General features: G+C 44.8%; 1 protein-coding gene across 1 annotated transcript; it reads right to left on the bottom strand.

The window, feature by feature from the left end:
- Positions 1-3,223: 3,223 nt before the first annotated feature.
- Positions 3,224-24,803, bottom strand: FAM186B (family with sequence similarity 186 member B). Its single transcript, XM_063076145.1, has 8 exons — positions 24,708-24,803; positions 23,520-23,745; positions 22,057-22,239; positions 18,333-20,001; positions 17,610-17,802; positions 7,007-7,167; positions 6,148-6,333; positions 3,224-3,430 (listed from the first exon to the last, which is right to left on the bottom strand). Exons 1-8 carry the CDS (start codon positions 24,801-24,803, stop codon positions 3,277-3,279), a joined length of 2,868 nt encoding a protein of 955 aa, XP_062932215.1. The 3' UTR covers positions 3,224-3,276.
- Positions 24,804-25,641: the final 838 nt, after the last annotated feature.

Below are 25,641 nucleotides of genomic sequence, written 5' to 3'. Positions count from 1 at the left end.
TCAATAACCTGTCTGTCTTTGAGCCAGCAACCTTGCTGTGTTACAATTCTTTATCTTACAACAGAGACTATAGCCTGGGGAAAATTTCCTGTCTTTTGCAAGATTAACATTTGAAACGGCAAAGCTTTGGAAAACCAGGCCCTGTGAAATACATTTGCTTTATGTATACTCCACAAAGAAGCCAGCTCAGGGCCTCACAGCATGTGCAGAGAGGAAGGGGCTGGGTGTGACACAAGAGGGAGGGCTAGGAACTCTGTAGAACTGGAAAACATGTGCCCTGTAGGAGGCTGCTTGGCTCAGCCACTGTGATGTTCTAGCCAGTTGTTTTCACAGGTAACAGAAACCTACATAAGCTAAAATCAGTCCCCAGTTGCAGGGATGTCCTAGAAGGCTGCTAGGTTATCTTGTGGACCCATAAGGCAGGGAAACTGGTGGGCCTCAGAAGCCATGTGGCTAGCAAAGTTTCTGATGAGAAGACTGCTTTATTTCTTACTTTTGTATGCAACTTCTTTCTGGCTGCTGTCAAGATATTCTCTTATCTTTGGTTTCAGCAGTTTGATTATGATACACTTAGGTGTGTTTTTCTTTGTATTTATCCTGCTTGGCTCCTCTGAGTTTCTTGAATCTGAAGTTTGTTGTCTTTCACTAGTTTGGGAAATTCTCAGTGATTCTCTCTTCAAATATCTCTTCAACCATTTCTTTTCCCTTTTCCTTCTGAGACTTTGATAACATGTTAGGCCATTTGACATTGTCCTGTACATCTTGGGTGTTTAGTTATGGGGTTGCTCATTTGTTTCTTTGTTTTCTACTCTCTTTGTGTTAAAGTTTAGTTAATTTCTATTGACCTAGCTTCAAGTTCACAGATTTTTTTTCCTTTGCTTTTGTCTAGTTTGCTGATAAACTTGTCAAAGAAATTTTTCATCTCTGGTATTAAGGTTTTCACTTGTAGCATTTCCATTTTTCTATTTCTTTTTTACAATTTCCTACTCTCCACTCAAATTCCACACCTGTTCATGCATGTTGTCCGCCTTTTCCACTAGGCTAGATCCTTTAACATATTTTATATAGCTACTTCAGAGTCCCCAGTTGACAGTTGCAACATCTCAGCCACGTACATTTTCTCTTTTTGAGGTGACTCCTCTGATCAGGGAGTCATGCTCATCTTTTTTTCTGACTTTTACCAAGTCAGCCTCCCTCAGTAAATGGGACACATTGGACAGTGCATGGCTTTCCCTTCTCTGGCTCTTTGGCTGGGCTGTTTTCAAATGGATTTTGTCCATTCCACTTAATGCCTCTTTGTGGTCACAGTTAGGACTAAAGTAGACCCTTCCCACCTCATCTTAAAGTAGACCCTTCCCATCTCATCTAGTTTTGGTCCCTCATCTGGGAGGCCCCTGAGGCCATGGGCCATGAAAGCAGAGCTATGGCCAACCCCCAAATATGGCTTGAAGAAATAGTCAAAGAAATACTCCTTCCTGTGCCTTGGCTTCCCTGAGATTTTTGGGAGGTGGAGGCAATATCATGTTTGACCAGATATGTCAACTTTGCTCTGAAAAAAAACAATGAGGCTCAGATATCAACTATCTTGGCTTCACAGCTTGGCCCATCCAGGCCTCCTTTGCTTTCAAGGAGACAAAATTGTTGGCAAAGTAGGAGAAGAATCTGTCAGATGCTGCTTGCTTGCCAGAGAACTTGCTAGAGGATATCCTGAAAGCCAAAGACCTCCCTCACCAGAGCAGGTTTAGCCACTGGGCACCTTAAGCACAGTGCTAAGAGCCTGTGGAAACATATGAAATTTTTAAAAACAAAAACGTAAAAAATATATACATGCGTGTGTGTGTGTGTGTAATGTTTATAAAACACAGTATTGTCAGTTTCATTCACTGTCAAATTTAATATCCAAAATTTTCTCATTACATTTATAAAACTTATTAGATTTCATCTCTATGCATGATGATTGCTGAGAAGTCACAGCTGACTACACATTAACTTACTCATAGCAGGTCAATTTTCAAAGCAAGGTTATAGAAACCCTTTTGAATTATTTAAAGCAATGCATTTAATGCGAGGGCATTTTAAAATATATTGGATATGGTTGGGATGAAGCCTCCAAAAAAGAAAGCACCTAGAACCTGAAAGGCTGGAAATGGCCCTTTACTGCCACAGCTGTCCTCTGTGTGTGACCCACATTAGGAATGCCTCTCACCTTCCTCCCCTAACACACATCCTTGTGCTGTCGTAAGCTGTGGCTCTGAAATCAAACCCTACTCCTGACATCATCCCAGAGGCAGCTGTTCTCATCCCATATCCTCCTCTTCTTTCTGAAGTCTCAGCCTTAAGCTAGAAGCAAGCACAGTTACCATTCCTAAAAAAGAGAATCACTGGATATGGGTTCTCTGAGGGCAGGGTCATTTCCTATTTGTTATACCTGGTCCTTAGGCCAGGTGTGGCTGGGTGAGTGGAGCAGGAGACGGCAGGGGAGATCAAGTGGGGATGAGGCAGGTAGCTGTGGGCCAGGAAGAGTAAGGGTGGGAAGGTGCTCATCAGCTGAGTGAACTAATCAAAGTTGTATCTTAACTGGACTGACAGATGATTGCCAGAGATGGCCTCCTTAGCCCACACCTTCTAGATCTGGAACCTCCATGTCTCCATCTTTTCCACTTTTGTCCTTACTCCTCAAGGATGCACTCACCTTTGCCTCCCACCCATGACACTTGGCTCTGACTTGTATTTGCTATCTCCTTTTGTTCTTATCTTCTGAGCTTTCATGCTAATCACTGGTGTGTCAGTTACATATTTGTCCATGTCTTTGATTAAATGAAGGGTTACTGATACCTACTATGTGCCATGCACTAATCATGGCTGTCTTGGCCTGTTGGCTCTCAAAGGACAGAAACAACACATGGGAGATCCTCTCTGATTGTGCCCAGTTCAGTGTCTAGATGGCCACGATAGCAAGGTCACAGTTTGGATCCTGTACCAGCTAGCCGCAAAACAAACAAAAAAAACACCAATTTTAGATGGCCGTGAACCTGGTTCCAAAAATGAGTTGAGGAGGTATGGGTTTCAGCAATGAGACAGAAAATTTTAAAATAAACCAACTTCTATTTTATTAAAAATATAGTTTGGGTACTAAAGGAGGAAGATAGTGTTTCTCAAAGTTCTAGGACTACTTAGCAATACTCAGAGTGTTTGTTTAAAAACACTAGCTGGGAACCTACATTTGGAACAAGTTCCATGTAATTTTTAGTCACCCTGAAGTTTGACAATCACTAGCTAAGGGATGGAATGGGAACTGGGACTGTCTTGCTCCTTCTGGCTTTTTAGGGTTCCAGGGAGTGACTCGCTTGACTTTTTGTGAACAAGCTCAGCTGACTCGTCTCTGGGCTCCTGGCATTCCTTCCTTTGGGTCGCTGAGGCACTGAAAGAGTTAACACAGTTACAGATGGGGAGCAACTGAGACAAGTCTTTGGGAACGTGAGTGCCCATCCAGCCCAGACAAGAGCTTTCTGGGAGACGAGTCCAGAGCTGGGCCCAGACTTGAGCTGGACATGGAACTGCTTAACATTTCTGCCAAATCCCAGGGGCTCTACTTCTCTTGTGAACCTACGTCTTGTGTTACTTCACAGAATGCATCCTCTTCCTTCCTCTCAGTCTTCTTTGCTCTTTCCTACCAACCATGTGTCTTCCTCCCTACCCCCATCTAATGTCTTTCCCAGATACCAAGTTATAAGCCCTCTTGTCTGTCTCCATCATGTTGGACATATGCTCGAGTCTGTGCTCATATGTGTGTCAGTGTGCACATGTCTACCAGCATGTACTTCAGCTGTGCAGGAATAGACCCTGAGCAAGGGGAGGGCAGGGCAGTTAGAGTGGAGACTAAGATTCTTCTCTAACTGTAGGAGATGTTTGATGTGTGCGGACATATGCAGCTGTCCTGCCTGTCAGAGAGCCCAGGGGAAATGCTTGTAAGACAAAGCAGAAAAAGATTTTGCAGAAGAGGCTCTTCTGGGTTTTGAGAGACACAAAACCACAAAGGGAAGATGAATAGCCCTTCCCTGAGAGGATATCCCAGTTGGCCTGGACATAAGACAGGCTGTCAGTGCCATGCAGACCAGGAAAACAAGGCAGTTGGCATGAGGTTGGTCCTAGTTATGAAACTAGATGGTGCTGTGGACTGGACAGCATGTCCAGGGGAGCTGGTGAGGTGAGCAGAACCACAAAGAGGCAGGTGACCTGGAACCACACAAGTGGACATGAGGATTCAAGGTCAGCCAGTGGAGCTAGTGGTCAAAGAGAAGATGCACTTCTGGAGTGGAAGCAGAGTGTCTCTCTAGGAGGGCACTTTCACAGAGTGCTCAACAAAGAAAGCAGCACAACTGCCTCCAAGTCAACAGGAGCCTGGGCACTGACAGAGAACTTCTGTTAAAGAGTGGCATATCCTCATGCCATGATAACACACAGGGAGACACCACACTGACACATGGAGGAGCAGCCTGACATGCAGGTCAGTAGTGCCAACCTGGGATGCAGATGAAGAAGACAGATGCAGCAGGCTCTGCCTCTGCACCAGGTGTGTCATAAACTGAAGAGACCTGTACAGAGTTGGAAAAAGGGAAGAAAATTGTATTTGCCTATATTCCCTTAGAAAGGGGAAGCTGTCTTTGCAGGGAATAATATTTTGATAAGTGCTTATTCCTGAAGATGAGATCCCAGTTGAGGTCTGTGTGTGGGTGGAACAGTTCTGCTTGAGACATGAAGGCATTTTAGAGTTTTGCATGTTAAACCAAAGAGGGGGGTGGAGGAAGAAGGAAAGAAAGGAGACTGCTGTTTGGTGCTGTTCAATGTGAATCCCTATCCCCATTATCCCCTTACATTTTCAGAAAGTTACAAATGTCATGGAAATGCTTGGTATCAAGTGTGCACACTTGATATTTATGTGCACATATCTCTGTGTGTGGGAAGAACAAAGGGGCTGGCCTCAGATCCAAACAGATGCTGGGCAGAGCCCAGGCACTTGCAGGGAGGCAGAGAGGAGACACAGGAGTTCAGAGAGGAGGAACACGACTCTAGGAAGGACCTTGGCAAGCTTAGCCAAATCTCAGTGGGGCAAGGCTCCAGTTGATTTCTGGGTTACTGAGTTCTGCCACAGTATTGCTTTACTTATTCTCAATTCTGTTTGCTCTGTCCACATCAATTAACAACAACAACAACAACACACACATCCCTTGGATAGTCTCCAGGAATTGAAAACCAGGTATCTGCACCAGGTCGCTATAATGCTTATGTCCAGCTGGGACTCTCAGGCCCATTTCAGAGTGGAGGCACAGCCAGGGACTGACTTTCTTTGATGCTACTATGCTGCCCTGTCTTGCCTAAGTCCCCATTTGGTGGATGGGGGGCAGTACCAGCATCTTACAGCTCTTGGTTGTGGTTAGGTCTAGACTGGCAGGCATCAGTGCCCTCTCCCTGTTGGAGATCTTCAATTGGGGCAGGGCCAAGGCCACAAGAGGCAGATGGGATTGGTAATCTGGAAAAGTTCCTTGAAAGAGCCTTGGGTCTTCAACAGTGACACCTTCAAACCAAGAGAGGCAAAGGAGATCTGAACCTTTTCTAAGCAGAAAAGCCTCCTGTTGGCCTACTGAGTCCTGCCTCCCTTCTCCCTCAGCTGCTCTTCCCAGAGACAGTTCTTGAAGGCAGTGACGAAATAAAAACAGCAAAGATAGGCCCAGGCCCAAATCTCAGGTTTATATGCAATTCATCGTGTCCCTCATCTCTCCATTCCCACACTTGGCTCTCCCTGAGAACAAGCCCAGGCCTATGGCGAGATATGGCTCCTGAGCAATTCACGTTCAGCCCAGGAAACAAGTGTGAAGGAAAAACTCCTACAGTGATCTTCTGAGACACATGTAAAGTCCTTTGAGAGAACAGAGTACAGTGATGCTGGCATGAGGACCCAGGCTGATGGCTGATGAATGGATGGGTCAGGTTAGCATCTCTCTGTTTGATGTGGTACAGTGAGGTCATTATTAATGTTTGGAAAGAGACTTCCTGGGATGTTGGACAGGGACAGTAGGTACTCTGGCCCCTACCCTTGGTGGGCAGATCTTCCTGAATCCAGATTAACCGTCTGGCCTTGCAGCTTACCGGGCTTTGAGGGATGTCAAGCCTTTGTGGTAGGAGGAATGCACATCCAATGCCAACAGCCGGGGAATATCTGGGTATCCCCCCAGCTGATGCCAGGTCAGGCTGGCAGGGGTCTTTTTTTCTATTGGGTAACTGGAGGAGGCCACATCAGTCTTCCAGATGGCCTCCATCTGGTTCCTTTGTTGGCTGGGGGTGGAGGGTTGGGGGGTATGGAGAATGTGAAAAGAGACAAAGAGTTAGACACACACACACAGAGACTGAGAAGAAACAAGCTTTTCCCTTCTCAGATAGGGTTTGTCTTCCCTCCTTCCCTCAGCATTGACTCTAAGTCTCACTTCCCTGGGGCTCTTCTGGATGAGAAGCTGCTAAAAAAGGCTCTGAGGGGTAGCACCTGTGCTTTTGGGCACATGGAAGCCCCCGTGCTTTAGCCCTGAACCAGACCATGCTAGGGTGGGTTTGGATATGGGTCTTCTTGGTTGCCCAGAGGCTCACCGTGTCTCTTTTTGAGACTTTGGGGTCATATGGTAGAAAGGATTGGGTTTGTTTATATGGACAGGTCAATGGCAGATGCCAGATCATTGCTCAGGGTAGAAATGGTTATAAGTTTTCAGCCATGGGTTCTCAGAGTCTCTCAGTTATGTAGTTTGAAACACACTTACATGGTCAGGATAGCCCTGAAGCCCACACAGCCACACATAAACCCCACCTCTGGGTCAACAGGCCAGAACAGGGCAGGGCAGCTGCCTGAGAAAACAGGCACCTTGCAACTCGTGTGGTGATCTTTGCCTGTCTGTGCTAGGCTTGCTCCCTGCCTCCCCACCCACTCAGCTGGCTGCTCCCTTGGCCTCCCCACACCTACCGGGCCATCTGCAGGGGCACATATTCCTGGTGCTTGGACGGAAAGGGCTGCTTGCAGGCAGAGTGGATGCGCTGGGGTAAGGCTGGGGGTGACTTGCATTTCCTTGGCTTTAGGGAGGTGACTGCAGGGATATTCAGGTGAATGTTCCACTCCAGCTGGAGCTAGAGGAACCAACAGAGAGGCATCAGGGAGAAAGGAAGTTATCCCCTCTCTAGGGTGGGAGGAGGTACTGCCTGACTGTTGGTGCCCCTGCTGGGCTCAGGGCTGAGTGAAGAGGGTAAGGCCCCAGGGAATCCCTCCAGTTAGAAACCCCTGAGATCCCAGGGTATCAGACCTTTCCTAGAAATTCCTTGAATTCTTATTTGTTGGGTTAGCTCCTGTTTATTCCTGTGTTGTGAAGAATCTGGACATTGGGCAAAACAGCAAGGAAGAAAACTAAAAGAAGCCAGAGCAGCTGTTAACTCATGAGAGCCCTTGCAGGGTTCATGGCATGGGGCTAGGTTGTGCCTGGGGTGCCCTGGGTATCTTTTCATCCAGCCCCAACCCTGACACTGGGCAAGGAGCTGAGGGAACCTTCACAGCCACTGAAGGAAGTCTCATATGGTCTCTTTCCTTCTCAGTCCCCAAAACCAATTGAGCAAGTCAAGACACCTACAGGAGATTATCAGGACTGGTATAAGGGGATATGAAACTGAAGTGGAAGAAACCTCCATAGCTAGGCTCTTCCAAATGCCTGATACCAGAACTTGGATTGAATCCCTCAACACACTGCCTTCCCCAAACTCAGGCCACTGCTGCTCAGGGCTCAGGGGAGATACCTCCTGACCCAATCCTAGGGCATATGCCAGCAGATTCTGAGTCACTGCTGTGGGATTCTCCAATCCCTTCAAGCCACTGGCTATACCCTTAATGGACCATGTCAGCACTTGCTGCTTCTCTGCCCCTGGTGGCTGGGGAAAAAGTACAGGAAACTGAAATCATCCTTTTCCTAGCCTTCCTGAGCCTCAGATCCAGAGCTGAGGGCTGCTGGTCCCAAAGACATGATGTTGGAGAATCGGCAAATGATAGAATCTAGCAAGGAAAGATCCAATACTCATGGCTAGTGCAAAGAGTTATTCCTGCCATGTCAAAGATGGATATGGATGTAAACTCAATTCTTGTATAATAGGGACAAAATTATTAGTATTCCCAAAGGGTATGAATTCTTATTTGCTGGGTTAGTTCCTGTTTTCTCCTTTGTTGTAGAGAATCTGGAAAATGGGCAAAACAGCAATGAAAAAATTAAAAGGGGTCAGAGAAGCTAAATCAATTCATATAGTAAAGAGTCAAAAGAGGTGGAGATAGGAGTCTTTGATTCCATTATCCTAAAATTTTAGCTATTATCTCTTTGGCCTTATGAGTTTTGATTTTTTAAATTTCCTGTACTATTTTGGATCCATTTTATTTTATTTTTTGGTGGCCGGCCAGTATGGGGATCCAAACACTGGACCTTGGTGTTATCAGCACCATGCTCTCACCAGCTGAGCTAACTGGCCAGCCCTGGATGCATTTTAAATGTCAGAAGTTTCAAGGATTCCCATGATAGTAATAATAATAGATTTACTCTCTCTCTCTCTCTGTTTTTTGTCTTGTTTTTATAATTCAGTATATAGACAATTATTGGTATATACATGGATCCATTGTCCTTCAGAGGTCTATGGCCCATAGATTAGTAATCATTTATCTAGACCAAGTGAAAAGGACAGAGTATTTTGGAGTTTAAAGAGGTTTTCTGGATATGGGGTAATGGAAGAGGAGAGAAAAGAGAAACTATGCATTACTATGGATTATAAATTGGACCCTCTTTAGTTATTTGAGTGACCTAATTAAAGATTGGGGTTACTTTTTAATCATTTTTGGTTGCTGAATCTTTTATCCCTGAATGGGATACAATGGCAAAACTGGATCACATAGCACCTTAGGATTTACTTGGGTTGCACTTGATTTATGAATGCTAGAACCAGGTCTATACATTTTGGATGGTTATCTTATTGAATTCTGCCAAGGTAAAGTAGGTGAATTTGAAAAAGTAAGGTTTTTTCCTACTGTCAGTTTCTATGGGGAAAGAGTGAGTTCTCAGCAAGGATATATGTATTAGTCCATTTTCTGTTGCTTATAACCAAATACCTGAAACTGGGTAATTTATAAAGAAATAAAACTTATTTCTTACAGTTTTGGAGGCTGGGAAGTCCAAAGTGCAGGGGGCACTGGTGAAGGCCTTCTTCCTGGTGGGGACTCTACAGAGTCCCGAGGCAGCGCAGAGCATTACATGGTGAGAGCTGGGCGAGAGTGCTCTAACGTGTTCACTTGCTCTCCTTATAAAGCCCTCAGTCTACTCCCTTAATATTGGTGAATTTTACTGAATGTAAATTATATTCAATAAAGCTGACCCCCGCCTTTCCCCTAAAAGGCATAATCTGGCTGGCTAGTTAGCTCAGTTGGTTAGAGTACAGCCTTCTAATATCAAAGTCACAGGTTCAGATTCCCGTATCAGACAGCCGCCAAAAAAAAAAAAAAAAAAAGGCATAATCTCATAAGACCAAAGAAATAACAGCTAAAAATTTTGGATGCTGAAATCTAAAAGATAAATGAAAACTGACTAATAGACCTGAGAAAGCTGATTCCTAAGATAGTGGCAGGAAAAGCCCAGAAACAACCAAATTCTCAATGAAGAACTACCAAAAAGCTCAGGAATTGCTGGCACCAGGTACCCCCGGAAGAGGGAGTAAAGATGAGACCAAAAACAGGGAGATTGGATGAAAGTTTGTCTAGGAAGCAGTTGGATTCCCAGATCTTCCGATCCTGCTCTACACAGCCAGGAGACTTTCTAGTTCTGACAGAAGATTAGAATTTTATCTTCCAGAAAGTGTAAAACAGGTTCTCTATACCGTGGAACGCTAGGCAGATTTGAGAGCAAGGGTAACAACCTGAAAACAAGGGTATTAAGTGAGAATTCACAATTTGAATGTTCAGGACCTCCCCTCCTAAAAAAACAACTTTCTCTTCTTGGCTCTCAGCCAGGCAAACACCCTCCACGCAAACTAGAAGCTTTTTCAGTGGGAAATCTGATAGTTCTAAAAGAAAAAGCCCAAAGATAGGGACATTGGAGGCTCCCCAGTGAAATAGCCTAGCCTAGTGTGGTAGCCAACCTCCAACATGGCCCCCAAGGATCCTTGCCTCCTGGAATTTATACTTGTGCATGGTCTCTTTCCAAATTGAATGAGAACTGGTCTCTAGGACCTAGGGAGTATGGTAGAGGTGGTGGTGTGTGACTTCCAAGCCAGGTCATAAAGAGCATTGCAGATTCTACCTTGGTCTCTTGGATTACTTGCTCCGGGGGAAAGCAGCTACCATGTGTGAATACATTCCAGGAACTCTGTGGAAAGTCCCATGTAGAGAGAAACTGAGATCTTTTGCTAACAGTCAGTACTAACTTGGCAGCCATGTGAGTGAGCCACCTTGGAAGCAGATCTTCCTTCAGAAGATTGCAACTCTTGCTGGCACATGGCTGCAGCTTCATGAGGGACCATAAGCCAGAACCAAACAGCCATACTGCTCTCAAATTCCTGACCCACAGAAACTGAGAGGTATAATTAAGATATTGTTATTTTAAGCCACTGAGTTTTAGGATATGTTATCCAGCATGAAATTACTAATCAACCCAGATTACCCTTAGTGCCACCCTCAGTTGACAAGTCTCTACCACCACTACACACACACTCAAAAAGTTTCCAGTGAAGAGAGCCAGAGACCACCAGACACCCAGAACACTGTAAAAGACTTGAAAGAGACCAAAACAATTAGAAAAAGCAACTTTGAGGATACTGAGACTATGCAAGTATATGAAAACTGCCCCAAACTATTTTTAACATTCTCAAAGTGGCAAGAGAAAATATTGTATCCAAGAAATAAGGGACACTATATTATAAAAAGAAAAATCATGGAACATGAAAGAGTTCTTGGAAATTAAAAACAGTATAGCAGAAATGAAAAAACTCAATAAAAGACTGGAAAATAAAGTTGATGAACTACCCCAGAAAGTAGACACAAAATGCAAAGGGCTGGGAAATAGCAGAGAAAAGAGAAGAATAATGGATAATCTGTCCAGAAGTCCCAATGTCTGAATAACAGGAGCTCTATAAATAGAGAACAGAAGAAATGTAGGAGAGGAAATCACTAAATGCACTGGTTCTCAAACATTTTGGTCTCAGGACCTTTTTACTTTCTAAAAAATTATTGAGGACCCCCAAAGGGGTATCAATGTTTACTGTGTTAGATATTAAAACAAAAAATTTAAACATTTATGAACTCATTAAAGAATCACAATAATAAACCTATTACCTATTAATATAAATAAAATATTTTTATGAAAAAATAACTGTATTTTCCAAATTGAAATAAATTTAGTAAGAAGACTGACATTGTTTTACATTTTTTACATATTTACATTTTTTAGATGTATTTAATGCCTGGCTTACTGGAAGATAGCAGGAATCTCAGATCTGGCTTCTGCTTTCAATTTATTGCATTATATTGTTTTGGTTGAAGCATGTGAAGGAAAGTCAGCCTCACCAGATATGTAGCTGGACAAGGGAAGAATATTTTCATAGCCTTGTCAGATAACTATGGATCTTCTTCTTTGATATTACACCAGAACTCCACAAGTGGCAGTTTCTTAAAGGTTAGTTGAAATGTGAAATGTGAAACTGTATCAGTGAACATTTCACATGCTGTTGGTCTATCTTGCATCTAGAATGGATCTTTACAAATGCATGATTTTTTAAAAAGTTTATTTATTAATATTATTTTTTTTACATTCTATGATGTTGTCATGGAGCAGCTGGGGGGGAGGGGGAGAGAGAAAAGGGGAAGGAAATAGGGTGGAAGAAGGAGGAAGGAGGAGGGGCGAAGTTGAGGCCTGTGGTACCCCCCCCATTCCTGCATAGGAGACCAGGGGGCTGCCAGTGGTGGCCCAGTCATTGCTGGGTTGGGTGCAGATGTCAGAGGGGTATGGCTGAAGTCCTGGCCCACCTCCCCCACCCCAGCTCAGGAGCCTGGGGCACTTTCTGCAGCAGCTTGGTGGTTGCCACTGGGCTGATTGCAGGTGTGTGGGGGGCGTGGCCGAGGTTCTTGGACCCCCACTGCCCTGGCTTGGGAGAGCCCAGGGTGCTTCCTAGTGTGTCTTGGTGGTTGTTGCTGGGCTGGTTGCAGGTGTCAGTGGGGCATGGCTGAGGCCCTTGGCCCTCCATTCTCAGGACTGGTTGCAGGTGTCAGGAGGGCATGGCTGAGGCCTCCAGCCCTCCCTGCATCTCTGGCTTAGTAGCCCAGAGGACTTCCTGTCCTTCTAGGTTTTACTGGGGTTCTTTGGTAATGTGAGAACTTTACTAGTTAATATCAAACTTTGTCTGTGATCTGTGGGTATTTTGTCTTTTTTTTCTGTTCTGTGTTGGATTATTTGCTATTCCTACCATTTAAACTCTGCATTAGAACTAATCTGTTGCCCTTTGCTTACTTCTAAAATGGGGGAACTTCCTGTGGGACCAGCACTTGAGCTCTGTGGTTGAGCTAAATTGTTGCTTTGCTGCTGATTCCCTGGGGAAGGCTTTATGTGCAGTTCAGGTTTTAATGGTTGACTTTATAGGTACTTCTGGGTCTCAAGAAATCTGGTACACCTGGGTTGTGTAGAAACTCCGGTCTGGGCCTGAGTCTTTTCAGCAAACTGCACCCCCAGTAGTTCTATATTCCTGACCAGTCTCTACTGAGTGGTCCTAGGCTGACTGGGGGGCAGATCAGCTGTCCTTGCTGTGCCCCAGTGTTCTCCCAGTGGACCTGTCTCCCCCACCGCTTGTGCTCCAAATATTTCCCATGGGATGGGTTGTGCGCCGGTCCCTTGCGATAACTCACTAGCCTCTTAGCAGCTTCTTTTTTTTCAGTTGTTGTGGCTCCTTGCTCCTATGTGGGTCCACGGGAACCCTATCAGTGGTCTTGCTTGCCTGGGGGCCACCAAGACCCTCTTCTCCCCTGCAACCTCCAAGCAACTTCATAGGAAGGGCACAGCTGTGACTTTTGCCAGCTCCTGCTCCATGCACGCAGCAGCTCCAGACTTGAAGTGGCCAGGGCTTGAAATGGTCAGAGCAGTTCTTTCTTGCTCTTATCATGGCTTCTCCTGCCTTCATGCACTCTATAGGTCTCTCCTCCTCCTGATCTCTAGCGGCCCCAGCTTGGCTGTCTATTGCTTTTTAATTGTTGTAAATTGGTTGATTTGTGGGAGAGAGTGATGCTGGGGACCGTCTGTTCTGCCATCTTGACCGGAAGCCCCCAAATGCATGATTTTTGTAACATCATGCATTTGATCACCTGGAAGATGCTGGCTACCATGATATGCAGCTCTTCCAAATACTGATACATTTCATTATACAACTAAAAAAAAATCAAATTTGTTAATGTCATCAACAATTTTATCAGGGAACACATTTTTTCCTTTTTTTTTTTTAGAGAAACTGAACTATTTAATCACTTTCTTGGCTAGACTCAAGGGTATAGTTGCTCTTGAACAATACACACCTAGAAGCCATTGAGAGTAGCTGGAGATGGAGTTGCCTCGAGTCAGAGGATGAGGAAGGATAGGCAGGAGAGGCTCAGTGCCTCTGACTCCATCATCCGAGGGAACATTTTTAATATTGGGAGGATGTCAAGCTCATGGTGGTGAATACAAGTTTCCCAAAATCCTAAATTTTCTCTTGAAAGCTGACATTCTATCATTCTATTATTTTTTACTTTTAAAAAAACTTGGGTTGGCCCTTTTGCTCAGTTGGTCAGAGCATGGTGTTGTAACACCAAGATCGAGGGCTCGGATCCCCATAGTGGCCAGCCACCAAAAAGGAAAACAAACAAACACACTTGTCTCACTCATTTTTGGAAAAATACCTGCTAAATACTGTCAGTCTTTCTTTCAAGGAAAAATTGTGCTCCATAAAAAAAGCAGCTAGTTCAGTTTGCAATCCACACAATCCCTTTTCCTTGAGACAGCCCTTGTATTTTTTTGATATGGAGCAGAAGTGCTTTATATTAATCTCCTATGCTGTCACATAGAAACAAAAAGAGACATATATTCAGGGGTTGAGATTAATAATTTTTACTGCTTTATCTAATATTCCCAAATAAAACATCTTACATTCCTAAGTGAAAATGGTTTGTTTTTTTTTAAAGGAGCATGTGGTAGAGAAGAATGACCACTTGTGCAATTTGGTGTTACTGCCTTGATTCTCACTAATGTGTCAGCAGTTCTACCCACTATTGCCTTTGCACCGTCAGTGCAAATGTCAACACAGTGAAAAAGGTGGATAAAGTCTTAGTATGAAAATAGTTTTACAACTCAATAGCAAGAAAACAAATAACCTGATTAAAAAATGGGCAAAGGACCTGAATAGACATTCATCCAAAGACAACATAAAAATGGCCAACAGGTATATGAAAGGATGATAAACATCACTAAACATCAGGGAAATGCAAATCAAAACCACAGTGAGATATCACCTCATACCTCTTAGGTTAGCTATCATCAAAAAGACAAGAGATAAGTGTTGAAGAGGGCGTGAAGAATAGGGAACTTTGTATGCTATTGGTGGGAATGTAGATTGGTATATCCTTTATGGAAAGCAGTATGGAAGTTCCTAAAGAAATTAAAAATAGAACTACCATATAACCTGGCAATTCCTCTTCCAGGTATATCCAAAGGAAATAAAATCACCATCTTGTAAAGATACCTACACTCCCATGTTCATTGCAGCATTCTTCACAACAGCCACGGTATGGAAACAACCTAGATGTCCATCAATGGACAAATGGATAAAGAAACTGTGGCGTGTAGATATATATACACAATGGAATATTATTCATCCTTAAAAAGGAGGTGATCTGCCATTTACCACAACATAGATGGACCTGGAGGACGCCGTGCTAGATGAAATAAGCCAGACACAGAAAGAAAAATATTACATGATCTCAGTTATATGTGGAATCTACAAAAAAAAGAAAAGGGCAGATATATAGATAGAAAATAAAAGTGGTTACCTGGGTTGGCGTGGGAGAGGGAGAAAATGGGGAGATGTAGGTCAAAGGATACAAAGCAGCAAATATGTAGGATGAAGAAGTCAAAAGATCTAATATGCAACATGAGGACTATAGTTAATAATAGTGGACTGTATTCAGGATTTTTGCCAAATGAGTTTTAGCTGCTCTTGCCATTGGGCGGGGGGCAGGAATGCGAAACTATGAGTATGTGAGATGATGGATGTTAATTTGTGTCTTAGTCCATTTCATGCTGCTATAACAGAATTCCTGAGACTAGGTAATTTATAAAGAACAGAGATTTATTTCTTATGGTTCTGGAAGCTGGAAAGTCCAAGGTCCAAGGGCCCTTATATGGGGAGGAGGGCTTTCTTGCTGTGTCATCTCATGGCAGAAGATGAAAGAGCAAGAGAGCATGTGAGACAGAGACAGAGAGAGTGCAAGGGAGGGAAGAGAAGGGGCTGAACTCATCCTTTTCATCAGGAACCCACTCCCATGATAACTAACTCACTCCCGTGATAATGGCATTAATCCATTAAGAGGGCAGAGCCCTCATGGCCTAATCCCCTCTTAAATGTCCCACTGCTCAACAGTGTTGCATTGGGGATTAAGTTTCCAACACATGCCTTTTGGGGGACACATTCAAACCATAGCAATTTGTTTCATTATAGTAACCATTATATATATATATATATATATATATATATATATATATATATATATATATATATATATATATAGTAACATCATGTTGTATCCCTTGAATACACACAATAAAATTTATTTAAAATAAATATATAGAAATAGGCACAAAAATGATTACATTGTGTAATGTTGAATATAGTAATTATCCTGATTTGAGTATCACCTATTGTACACAGATGATATTCAATGCTGAACCCCACAGATACGTACAATAAATTATGTTTCAATTAAAAAAAAATATTTTAAAAAATTATTCTGAAAAAAAAAAGCCCCTGAAAATGTCTAGAGAATCCCCAGTGGTCAGGAGACCACACTTTGAGAACTGCTGATCTAATGCACAATTTGAGAAAACATTCCAGGACAAAGGACATTAAGTTTCCAAACTGAAAAGGCTGACTAAATGCCAAATGAAGGTGATAAAAATAGATCCACATCAGGCACATCATTATGAAATTATGGAACAATGGAGACATAGAGAGATTCTGTCAGCTCTCAGAGAGTAAAAATAGACCAAACCCAAAGGATCAGGACTCAGAATGACTTTGGTCTCTCAACAGCAACATCAGAACCTAGAAGGCAATGAGAAGTACCTTCAAAATAGTGAGGGAAAATGGATTCTAACCTAAACTTCCAAATCCAGGCAAACTGTCAATCAACAGTGAAAGTAGATATGAAGTAAAGACATTTTCAGACAACCAGGGTTTCAATGATTTAAAATTCCATGCAAGCCCAGCAGCAACCACCCAGCCGCTACAGGAAGCCCTCTGGGCTCTCCCAAGCTGGGGCGGTGGGGGGCCTCGGGCCTCAGCCACGCCCCCCTGACACCTGCAGCCAGTCCAGTGGCGACCACCAAGCCACAGCAAGAAGGGACCTGGGTTCCCAAGCTGGGATGGTGGAGTGTGAGGGCTTTTACCACACCCCCTGATATCTGCACCCAGCCCAGCAATGACCAAGGCACCACTGGAAGCCCCTAGGTCTCCCCTGTGGGAATGAGGGAGGTGCTACAGGCCTCAATACCACCCCTCCTCCTTCCTTCTTCTTCCATCCCATTTCCTTCCCCTTTCCCCCCTCCCCCTCTCTCCCAATTGCTCCGCAACAACATCCTAGAATGTAAAAATTAATATTAATAAAACTATATTTTCTTTAAAAAAAAATATTCCATGCATTCTTTGTCAGGAAGTGACTGGGGGAGGTATTCCATTAAAACAAGGAAGTGAACCAAGAAAGAAGAAACCTGGAAACTAGAAAGCAAAGGAGCTGAACTGCGGGAGAAGCAAAGAGAGTCCGTATCAAGAGTGTGATGATGACAGCTGTACACCTGGCCTGGAGAGCAACCGGAACTGACAAGAGCAGGGCAGAGAGAACCACAGGGGAGGGAGAGTCCCAGCACAAAGTCAGGACTGCGTGATCCAGGTACCCCCACCCTCTGGAACAACCTCTTTTTCAATGGCTTTTTTTTTAAGGGTCCTTCTCTCTTGCTCTCACCCCCCATATACACAAACTCACACGTATATATTTTTTTGCGGCTGGCTGATATGGGGATCTGAACCCTTGACCTCATCTCCCCATATACATAGATTGGAAAGCTGCCCTCACTCACACTCAGATCACTTCCTGCCTTCACTTCTTCCTGATTCAGAGGCTTTAACCTGCTCTCTCACTTCCCATCTGCTCCCCCCTCCTCTCCCCCAGTCACACCACACATCCCCATTGGCTCATTTCCTGGCTCCATCCCTGCTGATTGCTCCCCACCCCCCACCACCAAGGAGGTGGCAGGCAGGAGGCCCACCTTGGGGAACATGGTCACCATGCTGCTCAGGCACTCCCGGCGCTTCTCCTCTAGGTCCTTCTGCTTGTCCATCCAGGCCTGCAGCTTGAGGCTCTGCTGGTGGTCAATGTTTTCCAGGAAGATGTAGAGGTTCTGGGCTTTATAGGTAGCTGGCATTTCTTGCATGACTTGTATGTGGTTGATCACTTCTTGTCTGGGAAGAGAAGAGAAGAGATTTAGGGGATGGAGAGGCCTCCTCCTCCCCACAAGTCTGTTAACCAGAGATGACTCATTTTCTGTAATTCCTGGGAACAAGAAGAGAAAATAAGATCAGTGAGAGCTGGGAAAAGAGGCAGAAGAGAACTGGGAGGTGGTATCAGGTGAGGAGCCTCAAGTTTGGGCTACAGACGGGAGAAAGTAAAGGAAAATGGTGGGAGCATGTGAGGCAGGTTATAGACAGGATGACAGGAAGAGAGGAAGAAATAAGGAAGCGGGCTTAGAGGAAAAGCCTGCTACAGGGAGTGCACCATGTGTGTGCCCTACCTCCTACCCATCAAGGACTGCCCAAGGCCCCAGGGCCAGACATCCTTTGCTAGTCCACTCCCCCAGGAGACCTTTTTCAAGACTGGGGTGGTTCTCCCCATCTCCCCTTGCCCCATCCTCCTTCCCTCCCATTGGGTTTTGGCTCTGCTCACATGTTGCGGTGGGTGTGGGTAGGTGTGGCGGGTGCCAGGGAGGACCTACCGGAGGCTCTGGAAGCGTCTGTGGAGGATGTACTTATGGCACAGGTACTGCAGCCTGAGTGCGTTCAGCTGCATTGTGGTGACGGTGAGCTCCAACGCCTTGCTGCGCACGTGGTGAGGCAGCCCCAGCTTCGACCCCTCGCTGAGAAGGTGCAGATTCTTCCTCAGGGCCTCCATGTCCATGTGGTATACCTTCTCCTGAGGAGTTACGGGGGATGTCCACAAAGAGGGCCGGGTCACCCTTCGGATGGATGTCCCAGTAATGGGAAAGGAGGCAGATTTTTTGGACTTTTTGGGAACCCAGCAGGCCAGTTGTTTCTGGTTAAACTCAGCTGAACTGATGGTCGTCTGGTTTCCCGTGGTGGGCTGCTGTGTATTAGGAGACCTGGGCAAGTGTGGCCTCCTGCCTTGGCGAGCAGATTGGGCACGGCTTGGGGGAGGCACCAGCATTGGATCTTCCTTGTCCAAGTTCCTCTGTCGGCTGGGGGTCGTGAAGATCGTATTCTCCATGTCCTTCCTTGGCTGCTCCGACTCACTTGCTGGGCTCTCTTGCTCCTTTTCCAGCTGTATGAATCTTTGCTGCTGCTCTCTTATCGCATCTTCCATCTCCCACTGCCGCAGCTTCTCCTGGTGCTCCTGCTCCAGCAGGGCCCACTTCTTCTGCCGCTGCAGCCACATCTCCTCCTCCACCAGCCACTGCTGCCTCTGCTTCTCCCAGCTGAGTTCCTCCTCCCAGTGCTCCACTTGACTCTCTGAGGACACCTTCCTGGAGCTTTCTGGGGACAGCTGCTTCCTAAATTGGAACTTAATTTGGGGTCCTTCCTTGTCCCAGAAGTTGTCTTCCTGGTCTTTGTCTTTGTGGCCTGGGCTTTCTACCACCAGTCTTTCCCATTTCTTAGGAAACTTGTGATCCACTGAGGGTAGCAACACACTTTCAGGACTTTTGGTGTTCTTGCTGCTGAACACATCTGCGATCCTCAAATGCGTCGTCATGGTAGAAAGTGGCTGATGTGCAGAAGGTGTAGTACCACTGTCCCAGGCCATGGCTACGAGACTTGAGGAAAGTGGTGAAAACAACTGCTCTTCCTTTTTGGGTTCCTGCTGGGTTTCCTCCATGATGATTTCTTTCTTTAGGAGGGTCTCTTTCTCAGAGGGTCCCAGGGAGTCAACAAAAATCTTGGCCAGGTCTTCTGCTTGACCTCTAGCAGTCCGAACCTTCTTCAGCTGGAACTCTAAGGCATGCTTTATCAGGAGAAGGTCATGGTACTTTCCCCCTAGAATTTCTACCTGCTTTAGTAGAGCATCCCTCTTGCTCTCAAGGATTTGAATGGACTTCTGGAAGTATAGCCTCTGGCTGCTGAGCTCTTTGGTCATCTCTATTTGCAGATATTTGTATTTAGTCTCCAGGCTCCTGTTCTCCTTGTGCTGGAGGATCAAGGCCTTGTTGAGGTTCTCCACCACAGCAGATATGTACCTGATGGCCTTGACCTCCCCCTTGTTAAACATGGGGGAGTCTAGGAGCTCCTGTAGCATGGATTTCACCTCAGAGACCTTTGTACAGGTGCTGTCTTTGTCCTGGAGCATCTGCTCTGGGCTCAGTGGCTGAGGGTGGGGTGTAGACTTTTGTGGGCTTTTTTCCCGCCAGCCCTGCCAGAAGGTGTGTTTGGATACTGGGAGAGGTGGAGAGAAAAAAGGCAACAAACTCTCCTGGATCCCAAGGATTGTACTGACTCTCCAGACCCTCCTTGGCCCAGATTCCCATCCAATTCTCTTAGAGATTTGGCAAAAATAAGGAGCAGGGGCTGTATGTGAGATCAGGGACATGTTGTCAGAAGAGACCTCTGCTGGGCCCAGAGCTTACCCTCAGAGTCTGCCAGCTCCACAGCACCTATAGCACCCAGAAGGGCCTGGAATAGTCAATCCAGTTCAACCCAATCCAACATACTCCTGATCCTCCCTATTCTCCAGTAGAGTTATTTTTCTAATCACGGCACTTGCCAGCCTCAACATCTATATTTGGCTCCCTATTGCTAACTACACAAACCACTTAAGCCCCCCTGGGAAGCTTCATTTCCCTTTCCTGATACCACTGGACTGTGTGTGTACAGAATTTATCACATGGTCCTGCAACTATTCACGTTTGTTTTTTTAAATGAATAATGTCTTTATCCATTTTGGGGGTCGCAAACTCCTTTGATACTCTGATGAAAGCAGTAGACCCTCTCCCCAGGAAAATGCACTAAACACAGATTGTGCACACTGTGTTCAAACCCACTGGCAGACCTTCGCTCCTTAAAGGCTGGGTCATAATCATAGTTGTATCCCCTTGGACCTACTATGTATAGGGCGAATGGAGTGATTATCTTGGAACATCCATTCATTTATCTATTCAATGAACATCACTGGTAGAAAAAAACAGTGGCTAACTTTGGATGAGGGGACAGAAGAAATGTGGAAATTAAGTGATACTAGCTGGTATTGTCAGGGAGGCCATATGGTCTAGTGGTTCACAGCTTGAATTCCAGATAACTTGAGTTTGAATCCCATCTTTCCCACTTACCTTGGGCAAGTTTCCTAACTTCTCAGTGCCTCAGTTTCCTAATCTGAAAAATGGGGACAATTATAGCATCTACTTCATAGGACTTAATTAGATTATGCATGTTTAATGTCAAGTACAGTACCAGCACCAAGTAAGTGCTCAGTAAATAATCCCTAAAAAGAAAGAAATAAGACAAAGCCTTTGCCCTTCAAGAGTTTATAATCTAACAAGGAAATAAATTAATATACAAATAACTATATTTCAAGACATAGTATGGAGAGATTGTCTCCTCATCCACTTTTCCCTGTCTTCCCCCTCCCTGACTATCAACCTGCTTGACTATAGTAAAACTGACCATGAGACTCAATGGTAAAGGCTAATGTTAGCTACGGTTTATTAAGCCCTGATCATGTTCCAAGCATGGTGTCAGATACCGCACACCATGTGGAGGCCTCCCTACAGCCCTGCAGGTAGGCAGTGTCCTCCTCAATTTATATATGAGGAAATTGAGGCTCAGGGAAATTAAGTAATTTGCCCAAAGTCACACAGCCAGAAATTGGCAGAGATGGGATTCAAATTCAGGTTTGTGTCACTCTGAAGTTCATGCTCTTGAGTAAGATTAAGAAGCCAGAAAACTAAGTGTGGGCCCTGGCTTTGCCACAGCTTTCTTTGTGGTCCCTTCTCTTTTCTGAACTTCAATATTCTCATCTGCAAAATGCAGGAGTTAGATAATCTCAGGTCCCGTGTAGTGTTGATAGGAGAAAAATTCCAAGGTTTAGCTATGTTGTTGACTGACCACATATGGAAGGCTTTAGAGGGGACTCCAGCTGAGCCCTACCAAACTTCCTTGCTCTGCAGCTGGTTTTGGAGTGAGGATGTTCCTTGGGCTCTAGCTATAAACTCCAGCCTTCCTGGCCTTCTGGCCTTGTTCACCAGAACAGTTCCAGGGAGCACCCTCAGGACCTGTCTCCACATCACCCCACCTCCAACCCTGAAGATAGTTCAGAACTGCTCAGTACTCAGCTTAAATTCAACACCCAGCCCCTCACCACTGTCCATCTCAAATAAAGCTTTGTTATGCAGGAAGGCTGGAAAGACCACTACAGACCTGGCCTATGACTTCTTCCCCTGAGACGGCATCAACCCCATTCCCACCCAGCTCCTCCCAGGTGCTCCTGGAACCTACTTTGTGTCCTTTTCTTTTGTTCTTCAATGAGAGTGGAGCAAAGGGAAATGAGAGACTCGATGCCGCCTTTGGTGGTGATGAGGGAGAGAGGTAACACTTTCTCCATCACTTCAATCCATTCGTCCAAGGCTTCCTCTTCCTCCTCACTCTTCCTGTTCCTGATCTCATAGGTCAGACTGTCACCTGGAGAAGGAGTGGGAAGTGGAGATTGAGAACATTCTATCCTCTAGAGAGTCCCATGCAGCCCCACAGCACATGGGTTACAGCGGCTTTGAAGTCAGATTGGTTTCACTTCTTTTTTCTTTTCTTTTCTTTTTTGGTGGCTGACTGGTACAGGGATTAAACCCTGGACCTTGGTGTTATCAGCACCATGCTCTAACCAGCTGAGCTAAGTTGGCCAGCTGGTTTCACTTCTTACTCGCTATGTAATGTTGGACAAGTCACTTATTCCTCTGAGCCTCAGATTCCTTCTCTGTAAAAGGGTTAGGGGAGGATTAAGTGAGACAGTACAAGTGAAATGATTAACATGAGGCCTGCCACATAGAAATACACAATAGACATTAAATAGTATTGTCATACTATAAGGCCAGGGAGGTGTCTGTCTTGTCATTGCTCTATGCTCACTGCCTAGTCCAGTATCTGAACAATATTTTTTTCTTTTCTTTTTTTTTTGGCAGCTTGCCAGTATGGGGATCTAAACCCTTGAATTTGGTGTTATAATACCATGCTGTAAAACAACTGAGCCAACTGGCCAGCTTTCCTGAACAATTCAATGACTTAAGTGGAGTCAACAGCTCTCTTAGTCCTTGCAGGCAACTGAAAGACCATTGAACTAAGAGCTTTCCAAGGGAGGAGAGTCTGAGGGGGCCAGGGCACATCCCTGTGCCATCTTCCTCCAACATTGGGGCATCCAGCACACCTCACAGCACACAGGTCCTGTGATGAAATGACTCTGATCTGAACCGGGGTAGCATCTGGCTTCAGGGCTATATATAGCCGGTCCACACCTGAATGGCTATATCAGTTGCTTATGGCTGGCATCAGTACCCATGCAGTAAGGGTCATTCACTGCTTTGAATATCACCCTTAGGTTCCTCTATAAAACAGCTAGTGTGGGTTTGAACTTAGTTTCTATCCTCCTAAAAAAATGAGATGTCATAATGGACCTGTGACTTAGGCTTCATCGTATATTCAGCTAATGTCATGATCTATTAAGTTTTGGACAATTACATGTTTGTGCTTCTGGGGAGAGGAGGTGATGTGTTGTGACATGAGTGGTGGAATGTTTCACTGGGGAAGGGGCATTGCAATGTGTCCTTTGCTGTCCCTGTGCCCACCACTCCATATTCCCCTCCCAGGGAATGCTAACCTAGGTAGAGAAAGGAGGAGACTGAGAAAGCTGGGACCAGCATCTTGGGGGGAAGGCAGCCCCCCCCAGGACTGCACCCAGCTCGCAAACTCACCCCAGTCACCCAGCCAGTGAAGAATTTCATAAAGGTGCTTCTCTTTAGTCTTAGCATCCTTGGAGAAGGAGGCAATTTTCTCCAATAAGATGAATCTCTTCTTGCCCTTTTGCTCTGTCTGGTGAGATTTTGCCTTTTCTTTTAAATCATATCCTAATTCTTCCTGGAAGTGGTTGATGACACAATTTACGTTGTCCAAGATATCTGAGAGCTGGATAGAAATATCCTATATAGGAGGCAGCAGATTGAGATGTTTAGGGATGTGGACTCTGGAGCCAGATGCCAAGTGCTAGCAGAATGACCTTAGACAAGTCACTTAACCTCCTTGAATCTCAGTTTTCTTAATTGTAAAGTGGGGATCATTATAGTGTCTGTCACTGAGTTTTTGTAAGGATTAAATGAATTAATATTTGTAAAGTGCTTAGAACAGTACCTAGCACCTAAAAAAGTGTTAACTCTTTTCATTATCATTTTGATTATTGAGAAGTTCAGGGAGGGACAGAATACTAAATATCCACAGTGAACATTTCTTTAGAATTTCAGAACTTGCTAGGGCCAGCCCATGGCTCACTTGGGAGAGCGTGGTGCTGACAAGACCAAGTCAAGGGTTAAGATCCTCTTACCGGTCATCTTTAAAAAAAAAAGAAAAGAATTTCAGAGCTTGCTGAGGACTTCTGGATGTCTCTTTCCACAATGATCCAGAGGCAAAAATGAGACCCCAAAAGCCCTCAGGATCAGAGACTTCAGTAAAAAATGAACTAGAGCCTTGTGTACAGAGTGATTCAAGCCTTTGGTCATTTCCCCAATCCCCATGAGCTTCTGGGGCTCCGCTTGAGGGATTCTGGTGGGTTGCCAAAAAAAGACCTTGAATCAAGAAAGTGGGCCCCTCCACTTGCCATCTAGGACCCATCATTGTGTGCCTCAGGGCTATCTTGGAGCTTTTTGTCCAATTCCCTGTGGGTTGCTACCTTCCTGGTCATAGCCCTGCCACAGCAGGGGTGGTTGATTCCAGCTCACACTAAAAAGGCCAAATCTAGGAGGTCGATATTTTCTACTTAATCTGTTTGTTAACCCAGGTTGCTGAGTATAACAGGACTCCTGTGGGCCCAGAACTGGCATCTTGCTCAGCCTGGGATTGGTCCACATCAGACCCCAATAGAAGGGTGATGCTCCTATCTCAGGGGCTACCTCTTGAGCCCGGGTTAGCTGGGCAGCCTCAATCCTTGAGATGATGGCTTTCACCGATGCAGGAGTTACCAACTGTGGGGGTTCGTCCTTCTCCATTTTGGGTCACTCTGTCAGTCACAAGACCTCCTGTGTCTCTGGTACACAGGCCTGAACATACAATGTTGGCTGTTTAGGAGGTTAACGGCCCCAGGATGGCTCCTGGGTACCCTCTGCCCAGCCCCAGCTCCTCTGGTAACTGCCAAACACTGGATTCCAACTGACCCTCTTTTCTCCAGTGACATCATCAGTTTGATTAGAAGAATTAGAAGATTAGATGCCCTGCCATCTTAACTGCCTGGTTATCTAGCTTTTTGTCTATTACCTAATATATATTTACTTGACCTGTTGATTTTTAAAAAATTATTAAATATCTGCTCCCAAATTAACATTAATGGATAAAAATAGGAGAAAGCAATTAGGAAAAGTTATTTTCCCATGATAACTTTTAACATTTTTAAAAATTAGAGCAAATCAATAACTAAATAGAAATACGTTTCTATTTATACCAAGGATCAAGGCTCAATCAACAGTCACTTACTGAAGGTGATAATTGTGGCAAGAGACCATTTTAAAACAAATGAACATCACTGTACACCCAGGATCTAGAACTGTGCCTGGCACATACTAGGCACTTAATAAATACTTGTTGAGTGAATGAATATGTAAGTACAAATACATATACATGCAAATTATTATTCTTTGCTACTAAGAAGTATTCTCTTTAATAGATAAGGAATTAAACATTGTAAGTTCAGTCCTCAGCAGTGCCATGGCCACCTATAACTTGTCACCTGACACTTGTCTTTCACATATTTTCATTCATTCACTTACTTAATTCTTTTTTTTTTTTTTTTTTAAAGATGACCAGTAAGGGGATCTCAACCCTTGCCTTGGT

The sequence above is a fragment of the Cynocephalus volans genome, chromosome 12 (genome assembly GCF_027409185.1).
Source record: "Cynocephalus volans isolate mCynVol1 chromosome 12, mCynVol1.pri, whole genome shotgun sequence".
In the NCBI taxonomy this organism is placed as follows: domain Eukaryota; kingdom Metazoa; phylum Chordata; class Mammalia; order Dermoptera; family Cynocephalidae; genus Cynocephalus; species Cynocephalus volans.
This window is presented reverse-complemented; position numbering and strand designations above follow the sequence as displayed.

What these genes read in the sequence shown, in the direction of transcription:
- FAM186B (XM_063076145.1), bottom strand. Translation starts at nt 24,803, where the DNA reads ATGGAGAAGGACGAACCCCCACAGTTGGTAACTCCTGCATCGGTGAAA. An exon ending in TCACTGGCTGGGTGACTGGG is followed by an intron (nt 22,240 to 23,519) that starts GTGAGTTTGCGA and finishes CTCCTTCTCCAG; the next exon opens with GTGACAGTCTGACCTATGAG. An exon ending in TGGTGACCATGTTCCCCAAG is followed by an intron (nt 7,168 to 17,609) that starts GTGGGCCTCCTG and finishes TGGTTCCTCTAG; the next exon opens with CTCCAGCTGGAGTGGAACAT.